The 19,797-nt window shown below is 41.7% G+C and overlaps 1 protein-coding gene across 6 annotated transcripts in view; it reads right to left on the reverse strand.

Moving 5' to 3' along the window:
* Positions 1-19,494, reverse strand: part of epb41l5 (erythrocyte membrane protein band 4.1 like 5) — a 47,801-nt gene extending 28,307 nt beyond the window's left edge. For 4 of the 6 annotated variants that reach the window (XM_058391381.1, XM_058391376.1, XM_058391375.1 and 1 more), the window contains exons 1-7: positions 19,310-19,493; positions 17,481-17,684; positions 9,890-9,994; positions 9,066-9,108; positions 8,696-8,774; positions 8,569-8,613; positions 2,946-2,998 (exon numbers count right to left, since the gene is read on the reverse strand). In XM_058391381.1, the coding sequence (XP_058247364.1) occupies positions 2,946-2,998; positions 8,569-8,613; positions 8,696-8,774; positions 9,066-9,108; positions 9,890-9,994; positions 17,481-17,660 (505 nt within the window). In that variant the 5' untranslated portion in view covers positions 17,661-17,684; positions 19,310-19,493. Of the gene's footprint in view, positions 1-2,945; positions 2,999-8,568; positions 8,614-8,695; positions 8,775-9,065; positions 9,109-9,889; positions 9,995-17,480; positions 17,685-19,309 lie in introns of all 6 variants that reach the window. The other 2 variants (XM_058391378.1, XM_058391377.1) reach the window with 1 other exon arrangement.
* Positions 19,495-19,797: the final 303 nt, after the last annotated feature.

The following is a 19,797-nucleotide window of genomic DNA, read 5'->3' on the forward strand; positions in this document are numbered from 1 at the left end:
CGCAGGACACAATGATAACCACCACACACGACACACACACACTACACATACACACACACCACAGCATTAGGAGAACATGCAGGCATCAAACCCCCAGCAAGCAATAAAACTAGCCTTTACATTTTACTATATGCGTATAAGATCCATTTGTTTCCACAAATCCTACAATAAAGCGCAATTTTGGGCAACCAGAGTACAGGGTGTTGGATAAAGAGCTGGGTTTTGGATTAGAGGGGCCCTTCATTCCCAGACTGCACTAACAAGCTGGCAAAAAAAGAACTAAAAACCACAGATGGAGGCTGGAGGAGACAAGAGAGACAACAAGAAAGAGAGAGAGAGAGAGAGAGAGAGAGAGAGAGCAAGAGCGAGAGAGACAGCAAGAGAGAGAGAGAGAGAGAGAGAGGGAGAGAGACAGCAAGAAAGAGAGAAAGAGAGAGAGAGAGAGAGAACAGGAATGTGATTCAATGATCAACAGAAAAAGGAGAAAAAGGAGAAACAGGAACATGGTATTAACGTATGTAATGCAAATATTATCGCGTATTAATAAGGTATTATTCCTGAAATATAGGCTGTTGAGGCTGTTAAAGACATTCCTGAGTGGAGACTTACTGCCCTTGTCCAGCAGTTAATGACACGTCTACCCCGCTGCTCTGCATTAGTGGAATCTACAAGTGAGCACTATCTTTTCCAAGCGTGGTTTTGTTACACATTTCCCCACCGGACAGCACATGCCAGAGGCAGGGAAAAGGGGTGGGTGTGTTGGTCAGATCAGTGTACAGAGCTTCCAGTGCCACCAAGGACACTCTTATACTGCATAGTAAAGAGGATTAAAGAACACATGCTCGGTTCCCACACAGATCACACGGTGACGAGCAAAGCCCTTGCACATGAGCTGCATGAAATGATTTACGGATTTAAAAAAAAACTAGTAAAAGATACGGAGGGAAGTGTGTATTCTGAACAAACAAGTGTTACGCTATGATGACCTGCAGATCAGATCTGAACATGTCTTACGCAACACTACTCTCAAAACATCAAACCGAGGTTGATTAGATTAGAGAGAGAGAGAGAGAGAGACATACACAGAAAGAAATGGAGAGAGAGACAGAGAGAGAGAGAGAGACAGAGAGAGAGACAGAGAGACATACACAGAAAGAAATGGAGAGAGAGACAGAGAGAGAGAGAGAGACAGAGAGAGAGACAGAGAGACATACACAGATAGAAATGGAGAGACATATACAGAGAGAGAGAGAGAGAGAGAGAGAGAGAGACATACACAGATAGAAATGGAGAGACATATACAGAGAAAGAGAGAGACATACACAGAAAGAAATGGAGAGAGAGAGACATACACAGATAGAAATGGAGAGAGAGACAGAGAGAGAGAGAGAGAGAGAGAGAGAGAGAGAGAGAGAGAGACATACACAGATAGAAATGGAGAGACATATACAGAGAGAGAGAGAGAGAGAGAGAGACATACACAGATAGAAATGGAGAGACATATACAGAGAGAGAGAGAGAGAGAGAGAGAGAGAGAGAGAGAGAGAGAGAGAGAGATACACAGATAGAAATGGAGAGAGAGACAGAGAGAGAGAGAGAGAGAGAGAGAGAGAGAGAGACATACACAGATAGAAATGGAGAGACATATACAGAGAGAGAGAGAGAGACACATACACAGAAAGAAATGGAGAGACAGAGAGAGAGAGAGAGAGACAGAGAGAGAGACAGAGAGAGAGACAGAGAGAGAGAGACAGAGAGAGACATACACAGATAGAAATGGAGAGACATATACAGAGAGAGAGAGAGAGAGAGAGAGAGAGAGAGAGAGACATACACAGATAGAAATGGAGAGACATATACAGAGAGAGAGAGAGACACATACACAGAAAGAAATGGAAAGACAGACAGAGAGAGAGAGAGAGAGACAGAGAGAGAGACAGAGAGAGAGAGAGAGAGAGAGACATACACAGATAGAAATGGAGAGACATATACAGAGAGAGAGAGAGAGAGACATACACAGATAGAAATGGAGAGACATATACAGAGAGAGAGAGAGACATACACAGAAAGAAATGGAGAGAGACATATACAGATAGAAATGGAGAGAGAGACAGAGAGAGAGAGAGAGAGAGAGAGAGAGAGAGAGAGAGAGAGAGAGAGACATACACAGATAGAAATGGAGAGACATATACAGAGAGAGAGAGAGAGAGAGAGAGAGAGAGACATACACAGATAGAAATGGAGAGACATATACAGAGAGAGAGAGAGAGAGAGAGAGAGAGAGAGAGAGAGACATACACAGATAGAAATGGAGAGACATATACAAAGAGAGAGAGAGAGAGAGAGACATACACAGATAGAAATGGAGAGACAGACAGAGAGAGAGAGAGAGACAGAGAGAGAGACAGAGAGAGACAGAGAGAGAGAGAGAGAGAGAGAGAGAGAGAGAGAGACATACACAGATAGAAATGGAGAGACATATACAGAGAGAGAGAGAGAGAGAGAGAGAGAGAGAGAGAGAGAGAGACATACACAGATAGAAATGGAGAGACATATACAGAGAGAGAGAGAGACATACACAGAAAGAAATGGAGAGAGACAGAGAGAGCGAGAGAGAGAGAGAGAGAGACATACATAGATAGAAATGGAGAGACATATACAGAGAGAGAGAGAGAGAGAGACATACACAGATAGAAATGGAGAGACATATACAGAGAGAGAGAGAGAGAGAGACATACACAGATAGAAATGGAGAGACATATACAGAGAGAGAGAGAGAGAGAGAGAGAGAGAGAGACATACACAGATAGAAATGGAGAGACATATACAGAGAGAGAGAGAGAGAGAGAGAGAGAGAGAGAGAGAGACATACACAGATAGAAATGGAGAGAGAGAGAGAGAGAGAGAGAGTGTGATATTGAGCTGTTCTGATCCCATGTACTCACCCTGTAGAGAGAAGGCTGCCAGCTCCACCGCTGTATCAAAGGGACAGTATAACCTGGGTTTAATCAGGACACAAGCCTGTTAGCTTCTGATTAAACACATTATTTTTTCAAAGTTGCATTTAGGAAATTCCTTGCTGAATAATGACAGCGGTGGGAAAATTATTTACTAAATGTCTAAACCTCTGACTTCACTGAGAAGTCAGACTTCAGTGCCATTTAACACACAGGTCACAGCATGAATTACTGATCATTTTATATTAAACTGCTGATTAAATACCTCTGATTATCATTAAATAAAGGAGAAGAAACCCATCAGAGAAAACAGTAATGATGAAAGCTCCACAGCACAACGTCATCACATCACTACACCTCCACATCACTACACCTCCACATCACTACATCACTACACCTCCACATCACTACACCTCCACATCACTACATCACTACACCTCCACATCACTACACCTCCACATCACTACATCACTACACCTCCACATCACTACATCACTACACCTCCACATCACTACACCTCCACATCACTACATCACTACACCTCCACATCACTACACCTCCACATCACTACATCACTACACCTCCACATCACTACACCTCCACATCACTACATCACTACACCTCCACATCACTACATCACTACACCTCCACATCACTACACCTCCACATCACTACATCACTGATTCACTACATCACTGATTCACTACACCTCCACATCACTACATCACTGATTCACTACACCTCCACATCACTACATCACTGATTCACTACACCTCCACATCACTACATCACTGATTCACTACACCTCCACATCACTACATCACTGATTCACTACACCTCCACATCACTACATCACTACACCTCCACATCACTACACCTCCACATCACTACACCTCCACATCACTACATCACTACACCTCCACATCACTACATCACTACATCACTGATTCACTACACCTCCACATCACTACATCACTGATTCACTACACCTCCACATCACTACACCTCCACATCACTACATCACTGATTCACTACACCTCCACATCACTACACCTCCACATCACTACATCACTACACCTCCACATCACTACATCACTACACCTCCACATCACTACACCTCCACATCACTACACCTCCACATCACATCACTACACCTCCACATCAATATACCTCTACATCACTAAATCAATACACCTCTACATCACTAAATCAATACACCTCTACATCACTACATCATCAATACACCTCTACATCACTACATCAATACACCTCTACATCAATACACCTCTACATCAATACACCTCTACATCAATACACCTCTACATCACTACACCTCTACATCAATACACCTCTACATCACTACATCAATACACCTCTACATCACTACATCAATACACCTCTACATCAATACACCTCTACATCAATACACCTCTACATCAATACACCTCTACATCACTACATCAATACACCTCTACATCACTACATCAATACACCTCTACATCACTACATCAATACACCTCTACATCAATACACCTCTACATCAATACACCTCTACATCAATACACCTCTACATCACTACATCAATACACCTCTACATCACTACATCAATACACCTCTACATCACTACATCAATACACCTCTACATCACTACATCAATACACCTCTACATCACTACATCAATACACCTCTACATCAATACACCTCTACATCAATACACCTCTACATCAATACACCTCTACATCACTACATCAATACACCTCTACATCACTACATCAATACACCTCTACATCACTACATCAATACACCTCTACATCAATACACCTCTACATCAATACACCTCTACATCAATACACCTCTACATCACTACATCAATACACCTCTACATCACTACATCAATACACCTCTACATCAATACACCTCTACATCACTACATCAATACACCTCTACATCACTACATCAATACACCTCTACATCAATACACCTCTACATCACTACATCAATACACCTCTACATCACTACATCAATACACCTCTACATCACTACATCAATACACCTCTACATCACTACATCAATACACCTCTACATCACTACATCAATACACCTCTACATCAATACACCTCTACATCACTACATCAATACACCTCTACATCACTACATCAATACACCTCTACATCACTACATCAATACACCTCTACATCACTACATCAATACACCTCTACATCAATACACCTCTACATCAATACACCTCTACATCACTACATCAATACACCTCTACATCACTACATCAATACACCTCTACATCACTACATCAATACACCTCTACACCATTACACATCTAGTCCTCTACATCACTACATCAATACACACCTACATCACTACATCAATACACACCTACATCACTACATCAATACACACCTACATCACTACACATCTACTCCTCTACATCACTACATCAATACACACCTACATCACTACATCAATACACACCTACATCACTACATCAATACACACCTACTCCTCTACATCACTACATCAATACACACCTACATCACTGCATCAATACACACCTACATCACTACATCAATACACCTCTACATCACTAAATCAATACACCTCTACATCACTAAATCAATACACCTCTACATCACTAAATCACTACATCAATACACCTCTACATCACTAAATCACTACATCAATACACCTCTACATCAATACACCTCTACATCACTAAATCACTACATCAATACACCTCTACATCACTACATCAATACACCTCTACATCACTACATCAATACACCTCTACATCACTACACCTCTACATCAATACATCAATACACCTCTACATCACTAAATCACTACATCAATACACCTCTACATCACTACATCACTACATCAATACACCTCGACATCAATACATCACATCAATACACCTCTACATCACTACACAATACACTACACACATCAATACACCTCTACATCACTACATCAATACACCTCTACATCACTACATCAATACACCTCTACATCACTACACCTCTACATCAATACACCTCTACATCACTACATCAATACACCTCTACATCACTACATCAATACACGCCTACATCACTACATCAAAACACCTCTACATCACTAAATCAATACACCTCTACATCACTAAATCACTACACCTCTTCCTCACTAAATCCCTACATCCATACACCTCTACATCACTAAATCACTACATCAATACACCTCTACATCACTACATCAATACACCTCTACATCACTACATCAATACACCTCTACATCACTACATCAATACACCTCTACATCAATACACCTCTACATCACTACATCAATACACCTCTACATCACTACATCAATACACCTCTACATCACTACATCAATACACCTCTACATCACTACATCAATACACCTCTACATCACTACATCAATACACCTCTACATCACTACATCACTACATCAATACACCTCTACATCAATACATCAATACACCTCTACATCACTACAGTCAATACACCTACATCAATACACCTCTACACATCACTACATCACTACATCAATACACCTCTACATCACTACATCAATACACCTCTACATCACTACATCAATACACTGATTCACTACACCTCCACATCACCTACATCACTGATTCAATACACCTCCACTACATCACTACATCTACACCTCTACATCACTACATCAATACACCTCTACATCACTACATCAATACACACTCTACTCCTCAATACATCACTAAATCACTACATCAATACACCTCTACATCAATACACCTCTACATCACTACATCAATACACCTCTACATCACTAAATCAATACACCTCTACATCACTAAATCACTACATCAATACACCTCTACATCAATACACCTCTACATCACTACATCAATACACCTCTACATCACTAAATCACTACATCAATACACCTCTACATCACTAAATCACTACATCAATACACCTCTACATCAATACACCTCTACATCACTAAATCACTACATCAATACACCTCTACATCACTACATCAATACACCTCTACATCACTACATCAATACACCCTACATCACTACACCTCACATCACTACATCACTACACCTCTACACACTACATCTACACCTACATCACTACATCACTACACCTCCACATCACTACATCACTACACCTCCACATCACTACATCACTGATTCACTACACCTCCACATCACTACACCTCCACATCACTACACCTCCACATCACTACATCACTACACCTCCACATCACTACATCACTGATTCACTACACCTCCACATCACTACACCTCCACATCACTACACCTCCACATCACTACACCTCCACACCTCCACATCACTACACCTCCACATCACTACACCTCCACATCACTACATCACTACACCTCCACATCACTACATCACTGATTCACTACACCTCCACATCACTACATCACTGATTCACTACACCTCCACATCACTACACCTCCACATCACTACATCACTACACCTCCACATCACTACATCACTACACCTCCACATCACTACATCACTACACCTCCACATCACTACACCTCCACATCACTACATCACTACACCTCCACATCACTACACCTCCACATCACTACACCTCCACATCACTACACCTCCACATCACTACACCTCCACATCACATCACTACACCTCCACATCACATCACTACACCTCCACATCACATCACTACACCTCCACATCACATCACTACACCTCCACATCACATCACTACACCTCCACATCACATCACTACACCTCCACATCACTACATCAATATACCTCCACATCACTACATCAATATACCTCTACATCACTAAATCAATACACCTCTACATCACTACATCAATACACCTCTACATCACTACATCAATACACCTCTACATCACTACATCAATACACCTCTACATCACTACATCAATACACCTCTACATCACTACATCAATACACCTCTACATCACTAAATCAATACACCTCTACATCACTAAATCAATACACCTCTACATCACTACATCAATACACCTCTACATCACTACATCAATACACCTCTACATCACTACATCAATACACCACTACATCACTACATCAATACACCTCTACATCACTAAATCAATACACCTCTACACCATTACACATCTACTCCTCTACATCACTAAATCAATATACCTCTACATCACTAAATCAATACACTTCTACATCACTAAATCAATATACCTCTACATCACTAAATCAATACACTTCTACATCACTAAATCAATACACCTCTACATCACTAAATGACTACACCGTGACACATCGACACCTCTCCATCACTACAGCTCTCCATCACTACAGCTCTCCATCACTACAGCTCTCCATCACTACAGCTCTCCATCACTACAGCTCTCCATCACTACAGCTCTCCATCACTACACCAGTACACATCTACATCACTACACCATTACATAAATACATGTAATCACATGTACATCTACATCACTACACATCTCCACCATTACATCTCTACATCACAACAGATCTACAGCTCTACTTTACAGAGTTCTACAGTAAATCATCTGAAGTCTTTCACTTACTTGCCACTGAGGATGTCCTGCTTCAGCTGCAACACGAACAGGTATCTGAGACAGAGGGAAAAGCAGTCAGTCTGGAAGCTCACTGTGATCTAAGATGTTTAAAAGTGGAAGTAAAGCAGAAAGGCACCGTGTTAACTCCTCGTGCAGATTGTTGGGCTCGGAGGAATAAAACTTCACCCGCATGTGGAGGCAATATGGAGGACCGACTGCAGCACATAAAAGCCAGAGAGAACAGTCAGGGGCAGGAGGGCAAATAAATATAAATATGTTTTTTAATATGTTTTTACAATCATTTACAAAAGGAAGGAAGGGACAAATGAATGAGTAAGTGAATCAATGAGAGAGAGAGAGAAAGAGAGAGAGAAAGAGAGAGAGAGAGAGAGAGAGAGAGAAAGAACGAAAGAAAGAAAGAACGAAAGAAAGAAAGAACGGGTTAACTGAAGACTGAGTTTTTTAATAATTAAAGCCGACATGAGATAACAGACGAACAAACTTACTTTTGACTTGCTTTTTAATACTTTTTGTCACATCCAACCAGTGCTGCAAACACAGGAATAATCAGATTTCAGATCAAATATTCAGCACATCAACAACTGAAACCTGCTCACAGACTCACGTTACACAGGGGGGGTCAGACAGACAGACAGTGAGAGAGAGAGAGAGAGAGAGAGAGAGAGAGAGAGAGAGAGAGAGAGAGAGAGAGAGAGAGAAAGAGAGAGAGAGAGAGAGAGAGAGAGAGAGACACACAGGCAGGCAGGCAGACCGACCGAAACAAACAGGCAGACAAAGACAGACAGGCAGGCAGATAGGGACAGACAGACACAGACAAACCGACTGAGATACACACAGACAGACAGAGAGAAAGAGAGAGACTCTCTTCCCTTCCTCCTCCTCTCTCTCTCTCTCTCTCAATCACTCTCTCTCTTTCAATCTCTCTCCCAATCTCTCTCTCTCTCTCAATCACTCTCTCTCTCTCTCAATCTCTCTCCCAATCTCTCTCTCTCACTTAATCACTCTCTCTTTCAATCTCTCTCTCTCAGTCTCTCTCCCAATCTCTCTCTCTCTCTCTCAATCACTCTCTCTCTCTCTCAATCTCTCTCCCACTCTCTCTCTCTCTCTCTTTCAATCTCTCTCCCAATCTCTCTCTCTCTCTCTCAATCACTCTCTCTCTCTCTCAATCTCTCTCCCAATCTCTCTCTCTCTCTCTCTCTCTCTCTCTCTCTCTCTCTCTCAATCACTCTCTCTCTTTCAATCTCTCTCTTTCTCTCTCAATCTCTTTCCCAATCTCTTTCTCTCTCTCTCTCTCTCCTGCATCTCTTACCGGCACTTGTGCTGAGTCCATGAAGCGCAGACCAAAGTAATCCTTCTCGATGATGTCCAGGTGGTACATAATCTGGTCAAACAGCTCCTCACCCTTGGCTTTTTTCTGTAGAGACATGAAGCAGCTTGAGATCTTTGCAGACTAAGGCCATGTTTAATAAATCATCCTGGGTGAAAGATGAGTCTTGGGCATCAGAGAGTTTATAGTGGAAGAGATATCAGCAGTGTGAGAAACTCTAAATGGACTACAGTGATTTTTTTTTGTCTTTTAGAGTATAAAGTATATATCTTATAAAGTCTTTTAAAAAAGTCTTTATAAACACTACTCAAAGCAAATCCTTTACTATGCCATTTGTACCAAAAATAAAGAAATGAATTTATTTTTAAACAAAATCACTTGTTTTTGGAGGAAGCTGGATTTGGGGAAGAGCTGTACCAACTTCTCTCTCTCTCTCTCTCTCTCTCTCTCTGTCCCACCCCCCATCTCCCTGCCCCCCCTCTCACCCCACCTCTCCCTTTTGCTGTCCCTCTCTCTGTCCCTCTCCCAAATACACTCATATGTACACTCATAAATGTACACACACACACACACACACACACACACACACACACACACACACACACACACACACACTCACTACAGTTGAGCATTTTAGTGTTGACTCTGACAGCAGCCTCTCAAGCAGCATGTGGGATTAAACACAGCCTTCTGGCCATCACAACAAACCATGAACTGAGCAACTGGCCTTCACATCACTGAGTCACAGTCTGGACAGTTCAGGACAGGAAAAGCCTTGACCAGTGACCTGTTGAATTCTTGAATATGATTAGTCAGGAGTTGATTTGATGGCATTTCCTGTAAGGAGTCTCCAGTTTCAGTGATTAGAACGGAGAAAATTATGGCTTTTGGTAACATGAAATTCTTAAACAAAAAAAGGTGTAGCAGTGGTTTCTAGCTGATTAAAGCGGGCAGTAAAAGAAAGCTTTTTACATTAAAACATTAAATCAAATTCTAAATGAATAAAACACAAAGTAAAAGTCCATCTCGAGGTTGCTTGAGGTAGTGAGTTCGGCTTGTGAAGCTGGGGGTCTGTGAGGATTGGTGCTGTGAGGATGTAAGATGCTGGGCCAGGCCCCTGAGAGTTGGCATGGTGTATAAAGCACCTCGGCGTGCCTGCAGGAATCCACACAAAGGCCCCATTGTGCGCTCCAGTGAGCCGCGGACTCCCGGTTCACATTGTTCTCCCGAGGTCTTTCTAGCGATCTGGCTTCCGAGGCGCAGCCGCATTCCTCGGCCTGCTTCCTGCGTGCGGGTCATCATGAGGCTAGAGACTGAAGAAATACAGCTTTCGCTGCCGCGTCCCATGAATGCCGGAGCCTCGGACGCGACCGGGTTCCCCTTCTGAAGAGGGATGAGACGTCAAACTGGTGAATCATGGCTGTGCTGTGGAGCCAACCACATACTGGGTGACAGGTAGTGATGTGGCATTTAAGGGTACTTTAGATGTATCCCATGGAAACCCTTTGAGAAGTGACGGCTTTAAGATACACAGGAAAGACTGTAAATGTTTGTGCAGCTGGAGATATTTACAGGCAAGCTTTTATTTCTTTTCCCCGAGCCTGAAGAAGGGCTCTCTCTCACTCTTTTCAACAAACGACAGAGTGATGGGATCTATAAAGCTCTGCTGGAGAGTTCAACTTCTGAGCTCTTGGGCTGTGAATCGCTGACTCGATTCAGTCGATCTGATTTAAGTGCAACCTGCAGGTCAAGCAGAACCTGGACCCTGTAATTCTTTAACCAAGCTGGAAAAGTAAACCTCGGACACTTGAATCATCTACGGAAAATCCACGGGTCTGGAAAACACGTTCATTTTTTAGTTTTTCCAATAGAACCATGAATCAAAGTGTTCTATTTCTCTCGAATATTAAGAACATCATTAATTGCACGTTTAATCAGTTTACTGTCAGATTTAATTCTGTAGACTGTCCATGAGACAAGTTCCTGTTAGTATTAAAAAGACATCAGCTGTAAACAGTAGTTCCTTCACTAGTTTCTGTTTCTAACACTTTCGTTAAGGCAAAACTGAGAAAAGCAGGAAACCGAAGTCCTCACATCACGAGAAAAATGGCCGACCTGTACTATGTACGGTCACCTTAAACTCTTGCCATAAAATTCATTTCACTTCAACAATTTTAAATAAATAAATCTTTCTAAATCCCTGTGCCTCTACTATAAAAGCCGCTATGATAAAAATAAATAAATAAATAAATAAATAAAACAGCTCCTGACCAATCAGATTGAAGAACTATAACTCAGCAGAAGGACATTTCTCTCATGTTAAACTGAAGTTCACTGCATTCTCAATTTACTGTGCTGCTCTTGGATTGGACAGAGCAATGAGGAAAAGTGTTTGTTCGAGATTAGACAAGAAATTCCTGAAGCCTACCATCTGATCACCAGCAATCGTGTTAAAATAAAGGTGCATGCTGCAAAGAAAGGCAATAACTCCTCAAAATAATCTGTTCGGGTCTGTGTTAATCGTTATCATTTCCTCGTGTTCCTTTGGTTGAATAGACCGTAATTACAGCACCATCATCGATCGCTCCGGGTTAAGAGGAACATGTTATCAAGCATTTACTTTAACTTTTATCCTGATCACTGGAGCATTCAGAACATCCAGCCTGAGGCTCAGTATCTTCTCCATTATACATTAAAAGGAATCTCAGAACAGGAGACACCACGCAAGCAAGTGAAAGAGACGTTGGGGTTTATGGAGAAGAAACCTTTAGGCACCTTTAGGTAAAAGATGTAAAAAACAAACCAAACTGCTGGATGATTTCCTCAGGTAGGAAATGTGCTGGATCAACATCACTTTGAACCAATCAAACCTCTCAGATCACCGGTCACTGAGTAGCTCTAGATTTCAGTTCATTAACATTCAAATACACAATCCTGTGGTCAACCGTCTTCACCAAGGAGGAGAAAATGAGTTCTACCACATGATCCTGGTCCCAGGGCCGTGATGGGTCAAGTGGTTAAGGCTCTGGGTTGTTGACTGGAGGATCAGGGTTCAAGCCCCAGCACTGGCAAGCTGGTACTGTTGGGCTCCTTAACCCTCTCTGCTCCAGAGGGTGCTTTTTTCCAAATTTGGGATATGTGAAGAAAGAATTTCATTGTGCTGTAATGTATATGTGACAAAGGCTACTTTGAAATTCCTGGCATCATGTTGACCTTCCACTGTTTCAGACGCTTCTTATACAAAAGGACCTTCTGAGGTTATCTCTGGAAAAAATGAGTGGTCCAGAGAACAGAAGTAATAATAAATCTACCAGACCACATACTTTGTGCCCTCAGGCTGGTCTTACTCCATGCCTGCACAGGAAGCTAAATGTTATGCTAATTTCCTTTATTCCCTTCTGCTGTCAAGCTACAAAATACTGACTTCAATCTAGAAAGATAACCCTTACACTCAGCGTATTGTTTTTTGCAGGCCACTGATGTCCAATTTCTGTTCATTGTTTGTGTATTTATTTCTATTTTTACTCAAGTTCTATTTTATGGATATAAAAATGAATCCGTGTAGGATTAAAAAAATCTGAATCTGAAGTTTATTGTGAGGCTTTGCATCTCATTTCAAAACCATATTTCAGACGAGCGCCGCTTGTCAACATACCTATTAGCTTCCTAAACGAATAAAGTGTTTCCAAAAACCCTCTTGTTGTTTTTGTTCAGTTCCTTCCTCAAACTTTCGCACGTTGCATCTTGAAGTAGCTGAGAAGTGAAGGTCAGTGGAAAGACTATAAACCTGAAGCTTTGTTGCTAGATATCATATCACACAGTGCTAAATATGACGTAAGGAAGATTAATACTTAAAAGACACTGACCAATCAGCTGCCTAACAAAAACAAGCTGTCTAGACGGACGTCTGTCTAAACAGATCAGAGACTTTATGTCCGATTAAAGAGTAACTCCTTAAGATTCCTATCTACACACAGGAACATCCAGACAATTTAACTCTCTAACCTAGAACTCCTGGAGCAGCTACATCTTTAGCTTCTTTGGCATCCAGATCACTGTTAAAGAAACACATTAAGCTGGAAGTCTGCTTAGAGTTCACTGACCATTAAAACCAGCTGCTTAATATTCTGTAGATCTCCACTTGTGCCGCAGCTCTGAGCCATCGAGGCATGGGCTCCACAAGTTCTCAGAAGGTGTGTGGTGGTATCTGGCACCAAGATGTTAGAAGCAGATCCTTTAAATCCTGTGAAGTGGGGCCCCAATGGATCAGACTTGTTTGTCCAGCGCATCCCTGGAGGGTAAACCATTTCTAAACATTTATTGCCATGGGGCAAGGAGCATTATCCTTCTGAAAGAAGATACTGCTAAGAAGCGATGTACTTGATCTCCAACAATGTTTAGGTATGAGGTACATGTTTCCCCAGCAGCACATGGCTGTTTGGCTGTTCACTGGTTCACCAGTTGGGCAGCCACTGAATACTGGGAACTGACTCACCCCAAAAGAGTTTTGAAGATGTTCTGAGCCAATTTGGTCATCAAAGTCATTTATCACTTCAAGATCTGACTCTTCACTTGCTGCTTCATACACCGATCAGCCATAACATTCTGAGCACTGTGTGTTAGAAGCAGGAAAAATGGACAAGCGTATAGATTTTTGCGAGTTTGACAAGGTGATGGCTAGATGACTGGATCAAAGCATCTCCAAAACTGCAGCTCTTGTGGGGTGTTCCCAGTCTGCAGTGGTCAGTATCTATAAAGGAGTATCCTGTAAGTTGTGAGGTGGGGCCCATGGAGGACCTATCTCACAATGTACAGGACTTAACGTAAAGGATCTGCTGCTAACATCTTGGTGCCAGATACCACATCACACCTTCAGGGATCTAGTGGAGCTCATGCCTCGATGGGTCAGGGAGGTTTTGGCAGCAAAAGGGGAACCAACACAATATTAGGTAGGTGGTCATAATGGCTGTATACTGTATCCCAGCCCCTGACTGGCACCACTGTAATGAGATAATCACTGATATTCAGTGTAAAAATCTACAATAATGTCATGGAGGATCAGTGTAAATGGAGTAAAGTCTCCTTTTATTAGGAACACCTAGACATTCATGGAACAATCATGTAGACATCAATCATCCAATCATGTAGTAGCATCACAGTGCTGAAGAAACATGAACAGAACTTTAGTTAATGTTAGCATTTAAGATCAGAATGGGAGGAAAGTGATCTCCAGGACCATGACTTTGACTGTAGGTTGTAGATGTAAGGCTAATTTCTGAATCTCTGAAGATTTTCATGCAGAACCGCCTTTGGCGTTTCTACCTAAACCTAAAGCATACCGTGACTTCTTAGCACTTCTGCTGGAGTTCAGTAATGTCCTTCTCAGTAGACAGATCTGAATCCAGTGGATCACCGTTAGGATGTGGTAGAACTGGAGATTCACAGCACGAATGTGATGCAACCATATTAAGATTGATCAGTATCTCAAAGGACAAGAACAACAGAGGCTACACTGAGAGCAAAGTGGGTCCATATCACTCCATAGTGGTACTGGCATGGTATTCCTAATAAAGTTTCTAGTGGGTGATCATAGTAAGCAATAGCTCTGTGATTATGACTAGATAACAGCTGCCTCACACATTCATTAACTCACACGTTGACACTTTAACTGCATTCTGCTCTTCTGACCCTTAAACACGGAAACCAAAAGCGACAACTTTTCATTCGCAACTAAAAGCTATTAGCAATCTAGATATCTCTAGAAAAAATATATAGAAAAAAAACTGAAGCTCTTGTGGGGTGTTCCCGGTCTGCAGTGGTCAGTATCTATCAAAAGTGACCCAAGGAAGGAACAGTGGTGAACCAGCGACAGGCCAAGGCTCATTGATGCACGTGGGGAGTGAAGGCTGGCCCGTGTGATCTGATCCAACAGACGAGCTACTGTTGCTCAAATTGTTGAAGAAGTTAATGCTGGTTTTGATAGAAAGGTGTCAGAATACACAGTGCATGATGGGTCAGGGCTGTTTTGGCAGCAAAAAGGTGGACCAACACAATATTAGGCAGGTGTTCATAATGTTATGCCTGGTTGGTGTATACTGCGCACACACACACACACACACACCCCAGAACAGGTTTCATATTAATAAAGCTAAAAGACTGATAAGATGAAAACTGTGACAAAATGAGGAAAAGCAAACTAACTTTAGTGCTGAAGAAAGACACTAAAGGTAAAATTTCTTCCTCATTCCTTTAAAATCCTGAAGCTGTACACCACAAAAAAAAAAAGAAAAAAAAAGTCAACATTCTAGTAAACAGCCGCCTCCCTGGAAACATTTTCAGGAAACTTTTCAAGCTTTCAAGCTCCAGGAAACGATTTAGGTAAAAAAAAAAAGGGGGGTCAAGAGTTACTTAACAGATTAATGTACTTCACAAAAAATGACTATTAAACTTTAAACAGCCTTTTAGCCAAAACAACACTAATATGGAACGTCTTAGAGAAAAACAGCTTGAGTAGAAGAAACTTTGAATGCTAATTGACTGAGGCAGCGACAGACCAATGTGAGATGTGTAACATGTTTCTGATAAAGCAGAAGCTTAATTCTTAATTAAATAACGCGTCAGAGTGAACTACATAAGCCAGACACACCTGCTGCAGTGTTTAATCCGAAACAATCCAACTGGAAATGCAAAAACGTTACTTGCTTAATAATCCACACATTGCATTTTGTTCTTAAAATGAATATTTAAAGATACAGTGTCTCAACTGAGCGATCATAAAACCCACACAAACACAGACTGGACTCTGGAATCCGTAGTATCCCATTACAGTTTTCCTTCTTTACTAAAGACACTCCTACTGAAACAGCTACACTATCTTGCCAAAAGTTTTGGGACTTGTTTTAGGGGTTGGATTTGGCCCCTTAGTTCCAGTGAAAGGAACTCTTAATGCTTCAGCATACCAAGACATTTTGGACAATTTCATGCTCCCAACTTTGTGGGAACAGTTTGGGGATGATCCCTTCCTGTTCCAACATGACTGCACACCAGTGCACAAAGCAAGGTCCATAAAGACATGGATGAGTGAGTTTGGTGTGGAGGAACTTGACTGACCTGGACAGAGACCTGACCTAAACCCGATAGAACACCTTTGGGATGAATTAGAGTGGCGACTACGAGCCAGGCCAAAACTGGGACGTCTGTCTTTACGTGCACATGAATGTAATATGGAGTTGGCCCGCCCTTTGCAGCTATAACAGCTTTAATTCTTCTGGGAAGGCTTTCCACAAAGGTGTCCAATCAGGTTGAGGTCAGGATTCCAGATCTGTCAAGTTCCTCCACACCAAACTCGCTCATCCCCAAACTGTTCCCACAAAGTTGGGAGCATGAAATTGTCCAATATGTCTTGGTATGCTGAAGCATTAAGTGTTTCTTTCACTGGAACTAAGAGGCCCAAGCCCAACCCCTGAATTCAATGATTTGGATGGGTGTCCCAAAACTTTTGGCAAAATAGTGTACCTCATCCATGCTACAAAATCACCACACTGTGCTGGACTCCATACAGAAAGGTCCTTACCGGCAAGTCCACACTGACGTCCGTGCCGTCCAGCAGCGATACTCTGCATGTGATGATGGACGTGGCATCTCCGGCTGCGGGGATGTGTGTTTGTGCACGCTGGGCTTCGCGGAGCCGAGCTTTTTCGGCATGTTTACGGCCAGAACGCCGACCCAGAGTCCGTCGCAGGAAACTCAGCATGACTGTGCGCTTATGTAGTCTGACCTGTAAGAGATGATAAAAGAATGTGAATTAACCCCACATTCATATAATGGAATAATGGCTTCTACTACGAGAAGGCATTGTTTTTATTTTTAAGTATTCATAACTACACAAAATGACATTCTGGATTTAAGAATAAAAAAACAACACACGAAAAAACAAAAATTACTCAAAAATTCTAATTCCATTTAGTTTTGTTTCACACTCAGTAACAGATAAGATACAGTGACAGCCAATTTGTTAGCACTGAGGTCACAACAACCAATCAATGATCACCATTGCTTCCTTAAAGACCAATCATTGATCCCCACAGTTTTTCAGCAACCAGATCACAGATCCCCACAGTTTCTCAGCACCCAGTCACAGATCACCATTGCTTCCTGAAAGACCAATCACTGATCCCCACAGTTTCTCAGCAACCAATCATTGATCCACACAGTTTCTCAGCAACCAATCACAGATGCCCACAGTTTCTCAGGAACCAATCACAGATCCCCACAGTCTCTCAGCAACCAATCACTGATCCCTACAGTTTCTCATCAACCAATCACAGATACACACAGCTTCTCAGCAACCAAAGGTCACCATTGCTTCCTTAAAGACCAATCACTGATCCCCACAGTTTCTCAGCAACCAATCACTGATCCCCACAGTTTCTCAGCAACCAATCACTGATCCCCACAGTTTCTCAGCAACCAATCACAGATCACATCCTCCATGTTTATTTCCTTACTACACATCACCACTACACCTTTTTTCTGCATCCATGACAGAAGTTATAGCATTTTCCAAACAAATAAATAGATATCTAGTGGTGTCTGCGGTGCCCTCTACCTTTAGTAAGAAATAACAATCTATTCAATTATAATCTGAGAAACTTTTTCATTCCATTTCTACAAAATAATAATAATAATAATAATAATAATATGCAAATAACAACGAGGACGTAATGAATATGCAAATTAGTTTGTGACGTCATCCGGAAACTTCGAGTTCATTTTTAAGTGGGCTAAAGACTTTCTCCTGAAAAGAGCTGGTAGTGTGTGTGTGTGTGTGTGTGTGTGTGTGTGTGTGTGTGTGTGTGTGAATATTCTGTGTTATGTACCTGAAAACTGTCTCTATGTAAAAGATCTCAGGGTTTCAATTTTCATTTTTTAATTCATTTTAAAAGCCTGGGCTTCTTTTCGCCTCAGACAGTTATTATGGATCAGAACCTGTGCAAGACAAGTTTGCATTACACCTGCCACCCACACTGCGTCTTCTGAACAAATACACAAATAACAAACATTTAATTTACTATTTAAAAAATGTGTTTCTTATAGTCCATTACCTATCGGTATACTGAGTCTACTCGGACAATATAAAGCGCTCGACCTGCTTAAATACAAAGCGCGTTATTCTTTTCCCATCCGTTCTATGACAGACCCGCCGCCTGCGCGATGATTGGCTAACTATTCACCCACACACCGCTCCAACCAATCCTAGCACAGAATTACAGACCCTCTAGCCAGTCACAGAAGAGGAGGCGGGAGTTTTTTTCGGAGTACGGGTGGGGAGAAATATCGCCATAGCAGCCCGAAGCGAATCCACTTGTTGATCCATCGATACGGAGACAAAGCGGTACTCACAGCAGCGGCTGGACTCAGTCGCGGAGATTAACACAATCCTCTCACAGCACCGGGCTTCACCTGCAGTCCGCCATTCCAGCACTCAGCCTCGCACTTATACAGCGCTTCTCCACAGACCTCACACTAACTTCAACCTAATTTCCCCCAAGTCCCAAAAAATGTAGGAGTGTTTTTTTTTCTCCCATCGTCAGGAAATGACGTCATATAAATTGGATTTGCATTTAAAGGGACCATGTAGGGAATAAGGAATGTGGCAATTACTATTTGTCGGTTTCATTATTATTATTATTATTATTATTATTATTATTATTATTATTATTATTATTTTTATTATTATACAAAATTTCTTACGTTTTTACAGGTCGCAATTTTTGACGTATATCCCTACAAAAAAATTCGGCTGTATAAAATTGTGCGCCTGCGCATTAGGGACAGAGCGGAATAACAGTAGCAGCGCTCCAGAGTGACTCCTAACACTGAGAAGGGTT

Source organism: Hemibagrus wyckioides, linkage group LG06 (genome assembly GCF_019097595.1).
Source record: "Hemibagrus wyckioides isolate EC202008001 linkage group LG06, SWU_Hwy_1.0, whole genome shotgun sequence".
Taxonomy (NCBI): domain Eukaryota; kingdom Metazoa; phylum Chordata; class Actinopteri; order Siluriformes; family Bagridae; genus Hemibagrus; species Hemibagrus wyckioides.